The sequence below is a fragment of the Centruroides sculpturatus genome, unplaced genomic scaffold (assembly GCF_000671375.1).
Source record: "Centruroides sculpturatus isolate CEXI.00-Female unplaced genomic scaffold, Cexi_2.0 scaffold303, whole genome shotgun sequence".
Lineage (NCBI taxonomy): Eukaryota > Metazoa > Arthropoda > Arachnida > Scorpiones > Buthidae > Centruroides > Centruroides sculpturatus.
Window position 1 is genome coordinate 1 of NW_019384613.1, and position 9,631 is coordinate 9,631.

Here is a 9,631-nt window from a genome sequence, read left to right on the forward strand (position 1 = left end):
TGCTTTTCACAATGCAGTCATAAAAGTAATTGTAAATAATCACATTGTGAAAGTGATGGCAATGGATGCACTTTTCTTTTATCAATGAATTGTATTTCGGACTTTTTAAAATAAATAACCGACGTTAATATTTTTTTTATAATACAAACTGGTAATAAACAATTAAATTGTAAATCCTTAATGCTGTATATTTCCTATATGTTTAATTAGAGAAATATTTATGACAAATTGCTTAAATGAAAGGAAAAGTTTGATTTTTTACAGCTTGTTCCATTAGTTTTTATTACAGCAGCCGCTACGACTGGAATGGTCTCTTCGGTTTTATATCATTTATTTTACAACTTAGATGCAAGGTATGTGACGTTTCATAAAATGTCAAATTGATTTAAACATATTTTATTTTTGTATTAAATGAATTAAACGTTTGTCTTTTAAATATACAAAATGTTTATTACGTTAAATATACAGTAATATCTCGACTTACGCGAACCCGAAGTTACGCGATTTTCATATCTCGTCGATTCGTCTTTTGTTTGAGCGCCATGCAACCCTTGATTACTCACTCCCCACACACTATTGTTCAACACATAGCTACAATTTATTTTGTGTTATTTATTTCTGTGTTTGTTATATCTATGGAGACTCGATCGACTCTATGTGGTGATTTCTTGTAACAGTGAAGGAATCAAATGACGAGATAAGATTAACGAGAACATTTATTAGCTTACATACATCCGACTTGGATTTTACACAAATTGCGAATTTATACCACGACTTACGAGAATTCGACTTACGCGGTTATCGCTCAGTCCCACCTATCGCGTAAGTTCGGGGTATTACTGTATACATCTTNATATACAAAATATCTTGAAATCAAATGATATAATTATTTTTCATTTTTTAAAGTAATTTAATACGTTCTGCATATTCGAAAATCATATTAATAATACTGTGTAAAAAATATATTAAAAATTACCTTCGAATTACGTAGAAATTTTCACAAATAGAAAAAATCTATTAAAGTTTGCTGGAAACTGCATACAACAACAACAACAACAATAAAAAATGTTTTGAATTGAGTTGATAATTAAAAAAAAAAACTTACATCAGACTTCTAACTTAAAGGGTAATTTTCGTTTTTTCTAAATAAAACAATACAAAATACAGTAGTCTATTATTGTAAGTTTTTATAATAAGATTTTAAAATTCAAAAATAATCAATACTCAAATCACTCGATCNCTCCTTATTTACTGTATTGCAATATACTAGAAATTCTATTGTTAAGCGTAACAAAATATTTTTTATGAAAATCTAGAGATTAAAAATTATGAAGAGTAGAGATTTTTAGAAATTGAAAACTAGTTGCTAATATTTATTTTTTCAAATAAAGCAGTCCGCTGTTTGTTGTAACATAAAGAGCAACAAAAGAGAATTTCACCTGGAGAGGATAAAAATAGTAGGAGTTTTAGAGATTTCCCTTGCGTACACATAAACAGATGATGTCCTTTATATTAAAATAATATTAAAATTTTTTTAAATAAAATTTCTTTATCCACTACATTTTAAGTAAACACTCCATTGGAAAGATGGCGAATTTTTTTGAACTCGTGTGACCTGCTTGCAATTATCAAGTCTTAGAGGAAAAATAACACGATTGTGTTGCCTAATTTTTTCTTATCTTTCTATATCGATTGTTCTGTACAGATTATTGAATATTTTGTTGCAGTTTGTAATTTTATTTTCATCTAAACACATTTGATCTAATTATATTTATAAAACACAAATATACAATAATATTTACATGTTTCATTTTCGAAAAAATCTTAAAAGAAAAATAAATCAATATGTTTTATTTGCAGATTTTATAATGTAAATTAATTAATATGTAGTCTTCTGTACTAATCCGAATGCTTTTAATATGCCGTTAGTGTGATCGTTACAAAAAAGTTGAATTTGCATAAATTTCAGCTTGCGTTATTCTGAACAACAACATTTGTCCGGATGCAATTTTATCCTAAGAAGCGATAAAAGCGAGGGATAGGACCCCGCCAACTTTGACCTATCCACTCACAAGTTTCGCCAGCACCTCACTGATGACGAGAAAGGCTTAAGTTTAAAATTTGAGCTCTCTAGACCCAGTGGTGTTCTTTGTCTAGTACCATCTGCACCGCCAAATGAATGAGAAAGAGAAAAGTTACGGCTTTTATGCAGATCTTTGCACTTTTCAACTGCTTATATTTCGGCAACTCCTCTATAGAATAGCCTGAAATTTTGCACGTTACCTAAGAAAAGAAGTATCTTTCGAACGAAATATTCACATTTACTACAGACGCTTAAAAGACGGAGAAATCGGCAATTTTGATTTCTGTATCAGTGAATTTTCCACTTGGCGCTGTGACTGCGTTACAGCAGAACGGCCTTTTTGCTACGGAATTGACTAATTCGGCGCCGTAAATGCGCGACAGCAGTTTTGTTTGTGAATTCCCGAACAAACACCTATTATATTGTCAAATTCATCGTATACTATTTAATTACTTTATCGTCCGTTTTTATATTAAAAATATTCACGTTATTGTAAACCTAAACGACGACAGGGTCGGAAATAAATATTGATAAAAGTAGAAACGTTTCAATAAATCTAAAATTGTGCAACTTTAATATTTATTTTGATAAATATGCAATCTTAAAAATTAAATTTCACATTAAAGTTTATTAAATATGAAAGTTTAAATACACTTCAGACAATTCGATGTACAAATTTAATTGTTGAAGTAATTTTAATTCTGGTTCGGACGTATACTGACCACAATGACAGTCGAACACCGGTTTAAATACAGTTTGAATGTCCGTACAGTATAAGTTGCCTTGTCCGTTTATAGACGATTAACAGAGTCTTTAAACTGGTAACATAATGTTTTGTTTTATGTTTTGCTTGTCACATTGCAGATAATCAGACTGTCGTTGTTCTATGGACTTTAATCTAATCGAAGTTGAACAAAACCAGTGCAGAAATGTCTGTCCGTCAATTCAAAGCGAAAAAAAACCAATCCGGGATGAAATGTCAAGTCCAGTAAATTAAGTCGTAGCCGGGTGAAACGTCATTTCCGGGTGACAAAGTCGTATTCGGGTAGCAGAGTCATATCCGGTGAAAAGTGACCTCGGAAGAGAAAATTTTCATTTTACGCAGCAGAAGAAGAGCCTTTTCCACCAAGGTTTCTTCTGCTTGACGGATGTTTCGACCATCACTTTGGACTCCCCTCGACACTCCACCGTCCATTCTGCAACTTCCGGGTACCGCAGTCCCAGGTAGTCGACCACAGTCGAGGCGCTATCGTCGGGAGTAATGACAACCACCCGTTTGGTGCACTCTCCGCTCTCCTCGACATCTTTCGGGAGCACCCGAATCACTGGAAACGAAGCGGAAGACGACGACGAGCCTTCTTCCTTCTCACCATCTGCCGAAGTGCGCCACTTCTTTAATTCCTTGAAATTATCCATTCTGCAAAAGAAACAAACGACTATTATGAAAATCATTGGTTTTGTTAATTTCATTTTATGTAAATTGTAAGATTTCTAATGAAAAAAATCATTTTAAACATATAAACAAAAAGTCACAAATGAACATTATAATAAAATCTCTGTTAAATATAGTAATTTTAATGTTCGATATATAATTCGTTTCGAGACCGATCAATTGTTATGGAAATAGAGATTGGTCGGAAAATCATTGCCACTAATTGTGATATTCGGCTTAAGAATGTTCAAAAATACGTAAAATTAGAAACATCGTAGTCTATACTTACCGATAAAATCGACGTAAACGAAACGAAACTGAGAAAAACACTCGAAACGAGAAAATTCTGACAGCACGAACTAAAAATCCAACCGTTCGCAATAACAATCAACGACCGCTCGCAACAATAAAACTCCGACAATTTGTTAGTACACAGAGTTTTATTGTTGCGTTGTCACGTTAATGTGGGTAAAAACCTAATATTCTCGTCTTTTGTGATGATCATCTCGTTTAAAGATGAATAAAAATTTAGATTTTATCACCACCCGAAAAAGAATAAACCCAAATTTTAAATATCCCTTTGTAATTTACGCGAGCGACAAGCTATAATCTATTAATAAAATTAAACTAAGTTTATAGATAAAAGCTTATACATCGTAGGGACAATTACGCTCTGAACTATAACAAAGATAATGAGATCTATTGAGTGATTGATATATTTTTTTACATTAAGAGAGAATTATAAATTTCATTCTAGATGTGTAAAGCCATTTGTTAGACAAAATAAACTTACACTACAAATTCGATTTGTAATGCAAGTTGCTCCCGGGCTTCTGACAGTTAGAATCGTAACGCGAAGGATAGCTGATGACTCCATTATTTAGTTACGAGTGTAACTGATAACCGAATCTTAGGCATCGTTGCCCGCGCCCATTGCTTACTCTGTATTCAAATTGGCCTGTCCAACTAGGCAAATTTCCGTCGATAACTCACTTTCAACACGAGGCAGGAATCACGGCGGTCTTGTAAAGTGACGTTTGAGTATGGTGTAGACATTGATAGAAAGTAAATACAGTAATTAGTTTTACTCGTAATTGCATGTAGATGCTTGATTTACACATAAGAGCATATTAGTGTACTGTATCTGATTATTTTCTCATATAAAATCTGTATTGTGATATCTTTGCAACTTCCGCCACGTTTCTTTTCCAAGCGTCTTAAAGCCACATTTAGTGTCGGTTTAATTAAGTACAGCTGACGATAAGTTTAAGTCAGGATGACAACAATTACAGTACTTAAGCTGAAAAAAGATTCGAAAAGAATTGGAATCGATAAGACGAACTGATTCGTAGAAATAACTTGAGCACGAGTAATCCCCCCACCAAAGAAGGGTGGGCGTAGGGGCTCAGGCACCTTACAAAGTAACAGAAAAAGGAACGCTAGTGAATTTTCCAGAAGTATTTTCTTATCAAAATGCATTTATTTTTATTTATATCGTGTCGTGTGTTCAGTTTTTATATTAGTTATCAATTATCCGTCAAATAAGGTGGAACTTTTACTGAATTCTCATAAAAACATGTTTTATCCGGTCAATTCGGCTGCCCCAGAGATAAGAATTACAACCAGGAATGTTGAAATGGAATAAATTTAGAAACACGACGAATATTCTGTTTTATATGTTAAGAGCGATTAGCGAAAGCGATGTTCTATTCTTGGCATATATTTTCGAAAATTTTAGCATTAATAATAATAATAATAATAATAGTTTAAAAATATTTTTAATTATAATTTAAAATGATTCAAAACTAGTTTATAATGTTTTTATAAATATTTATTTGTTTAAAAAATTATAACAACGACATTTCAGTCTTCGTTAATGAAATCTTTTATTTTCGATTTAAAATTAATGGAGCCTAAAGCTACTTTACTTAAGCTGCAGGAGGTCGCTTCAAGCAATTTCCGCTTTGGTGAAAAACACTTGTATGCCTCGGCTACTCGTTATTGTTGTTGGGCTCTTTGTATACGTTGTTTTAAACGAATAAAATTATTTAATTAAACACGACGCGTAATTGTCGACGAAACTGTAAAATAACGGAGGCAGTCGCTCAAGAAAATACCACATTGCGTAAAACTGTAAACAGCAACAACAGAACGCCAGCCGTTAGTAATAAATCGGAAAATATTTATGTCCGAACAGAAGATTATGTGGACAACTACGTTTCTAATTTCTTCGATAACCAGTTTAACAGAATTTCGTATATGACAAACTCCATTTGACACATAGTACTGTACATATTATACGTATAATTTATGGTGGTAGTAGCCATCTTAACTTGTCTTTGGCATTGTAAACCTCGCTGCTTAGACAGGTTTACAGCTGCAGCTGCTAAGTTAACTTAAAGCGAAATAGATTAACTGTCTTTTAACAAAAAGGCTTTTCTAGTTAACGCGACCATTGTTCATTGTTCACATGCGTTTCTAGAATGTTCTCTTTTGTGTTTTCCCTAATGGCTTATGTAGTGACGAAATGTTGCTTAGAGTGGTGTTAAACCCATCGGGGAAGGACGGACAAAAGCACTTACCCCGCGTTTCTTTATGCAGCGCTCGACATGCGCCTTACAGCGACACACTCAAACTGGTTTGTAATTGGCCAACTCTTCTCGTGACGTCATTTGCTACACTCTCGCTGCATAAAGAAACGAAAAGATACTGTATATACCGGTGGAACCGTGAATACGAGTCACTTGTGAAAGATCTTCTTCCTGTGCAGGACTACGCATATAGATTTCAACGAAAAGATCGTCAACGAAGGCTGACTGCATCGTCGCCACCATCCACCATTTCCACACAACAGGTATCAATTCACTTCGTTTCTTCTATATATCTCTTATAGGCTATCTGTTTTTTTGGTTTTAAGATAGGCTAAGGCATCGCGACTTTCTGAATTATGTTTTTCGCTGGCAGTACGATTTGTAACGAGGATGGCGATTTATAACTAGAACCTAGCCAACTCGAAATTAAAGTGTTTTTGACAACAGACTTTCCTCTAGTTTTTCCTTGAATAGGGACAGTTTACATAGTTCACATTCGTAAATAAACGTTGAATTTAGGCTTTATACATTAGAAAAAGTTTAATTTTAAAATTTACGTGGGTAATTGAAGTACTGTATATTAGACATAAGAATTGTTTTGTTGACAATAAGTTAATTTTCAATACACTTTTTAATTATAGAATAAAGTAGAAATGGGTTTTGAAAAGTTTCGTGGTACTTACCCCGGACGGGATCCCTTAATGGACAGTTTGAGAAAGTTATTTTCTTTGCGCACAATGAGAACACATCCAGAGGTATGTATTTTAGTTTATTTATAAGATAATAATTGAAAAGTAACTTGCTACATTTTAAAATATTTATTAAACTCGATATTTATTCCTAAACATTTTTAAATGATCCAAGTAAAAAGAAAACGAGAATACTTTTTTTACTTGTCGTTAGAATGTATTAAAGTTATTTGCAGAAAATCGTTAAATTATGATAAACATATAAATATGTATTTAATAACTATATTAAACCATGCTTTTCACAATGCAGTCATAAAAGTAATTGTAAATAATCACATTGTGCAAGTGATGGGCAATCGATGCTCTTTTCTCTTATCAATTAATAGTATTTGGGACTTTTTAATATTAGTAACCGACGTTAATACTTTTTATTTTTCTAACACAAACTGGTAATAAACAATTAAATTTTAATTCGTATCGTAGTAACTCGTTAATGCTGTATTTCCTATATGATTAATTAGAGAAATATTTATGACAAATTGCTTGAATAAAAAGTAAATGACTTGTTTGATTTTTTACAGCTTGTTCCATTGGTTTTTATTACAGCAGCCGCTACGACTGGAATGGTCTCTTCGGTTTTATATCATTTATTTTACAACTTAGATGCAAGGTATGTGACGTTTCATAAAATGTCAAATTTTTACATTAAATGAATTGAACGTTTGTCTTTTAAATATACGAAATGTTTATTAGGTTAAATATATATATTTTTTATTCTTATGTCTTAATTTATATTTACTTTTGGCATTGATAATTAGAAATGTGTAGAATTATAAATTAAATAACGTATTTATTGTAATATAAAATTACAGATTTGTAAAAGGAGGCTATCCGAGATGGGAATTGGTGGATCCCGAGAAACCACAGAAGGTAGGATTTTAATATGGATTTTTATTTGTATTAATAAGTTTTATTTATTAACTGTATCAAAAGCAGTTTATTTAGAAAAGTCCTGTTATAGAAATAACAGGACTTTTCCTGTATAATAGCTACTTTATATATATTTAATATCAATTCTCTATTAAAAAAGTCATAGTTTCAAATACCACTTTTAGAGTATAAATTAGATTAACACGATAATTAGAAGATTGTAAGACCTACAATTTTCCTGTTGAAAAAATAATACGAATGAAAAAAGTGAATTAAAAATGTGAAAATTGTATTATTATTAAACAGATATTACGAACAAAATGACTTTTTAAAACTATCGAAAAATAAATTTTAATTAAACATATGTTTTGCAGCTGATTACGATCAAGCAAAAATGGGAACGAAATCCCCAATTGGATGAACTTCGCAAGATTATTGGGCCTTACAAACCAAAATAATTACATTGAAACAAATTAGAAATTTGTCAATTTTATCGACATTTGTTCGACTTATTTTGTACAGTTTTATCTGAATTTTCAACTGAATAATAAACATGTGATATTTTAATGCTTAAAAAATGTATGTAATAAATTAAATGTTTTGAATGTAAGTTTCTGAACTAATTATTAAATCGGATTTTTCAAGAATCATTTAAAATGAGTCTATAATACTATTATAGCTTTAAATGGTAAATGAAAATTACTATAAAAATAATAAATTATAATCACAAAAAATAATTTAAACATACATAAATTGTATTTAAAATGTACTATATTTCCTTATTTACTGTATTGCAATATACTAGAAATTGTATGTTAAGCATGACGAAATATTTTTTATGAAAATCTAGAGATTTAAAATTATGAAGAAATTGAAAACTACCTGCTAATATTTATTTTTTCAAATAAAGCAGTCCGCTGTTTGTTGTAACATAAAGAGCAACGAAAGAAAATTTCACTTGGAGAGGATAAAAATAGTAGAAGTTTTAGAGATTTCACTTGCATGCACATAAATAGATGATGTCCTTTAAATTAAAATAATATTAAAATTTTTTAAATAAAATTTCTTTATCCACTACATTTTAAGTAAACACTCCATTGGAAAGATGGCGAATTTTTTTGAACTCGTGTGACCTGCTTGCAATTATCAAGTCTTAGAGGAAAAATAACACGATTGTGTTGCCTAATTTTTTCTTATCTTTCTATATCGATTGTTCTGTACAGATTATTGAATATTTTGTTGCAGTTTGTAATTTTATTTTCATCTAAACACATTTGATCTAATTATATTTATAAAACACAAATATACAATAATATTTACATGTTTCATTTTCGAAAAAATCTTAAAAGAAAAATAAATCAATATGTTTTATTTGCAGATTTTATAATGTAAATTAATTAATATGTAGTCTTCTGTACTAATCCGAATGCTTTTAATATGCCGTTAGTGTGATCGTTACAAAAAAGTTGAATTTGCATAAATTTCAGCTTGCGTTATTCTGAACAACAACATTTGTCCGGATGCAATTTTATCCTAAGAAGCGATAAAAGCGAGGGATAGGACCCCGCCAACTTTGACCTATCCACTCACAAGTTTCGCCAGCACCTCACTGATGACGAGAAAGGCTTAAGTTTAAAATTTGAGCTCTCTAGACCCAGTGGTGTTCTTTGTCTAGTACCATCTGCACCGCCAAATGAATGAGAAAGAGAAAAGTTACGGCTTTTATGCAGATCTTTGCACTTTTCAACTGCTTATATTTCGGCAACTCCTCTATAGAATAGCCTGAAATTTTGCACGTTACCTAAGAAAAGAAGTATCTTTCGAACGAAATATTCACATTTACTACAGACGCTTAAAAGACGGAGAAATCGGCAATTTTGATTTCTGTATCAGTGAATTTTCCACT

General features: G+C 31.3%; 1 protein-coding gene across 1 annotated transcript; it reads left to right on the forward strand.

The window, feature by feature from the left end:
• Positions 1-6,719: 6,719 nt before the first annotated feature.
• On the forward strand, positions 6,720-8,279 carry LOC111625307 (normal mucosa of esophagus-specific gene 1 protein-like). The gene is made up of 4 exons (XM_023368432.1): positions 6,720-6,861; positions 7,377-7,465; positions 7,668-7,725; positions 8,100-8,279. The coding sequence occupies exons 1-4, from the start codon at positions 6,760-6,762 to the stop codon at positions 8,181-8,183; spliced, it is 333 nt and encodes a 110-aa protein (XP_023224200.1). The 5' UTR covers positions 6,720-6,759; the 3' UTR covers positions 8,184-8,279.
• The last annotated feature ends 1,352 nt before the right edge of the window (positions 8,280-9,631 follow it).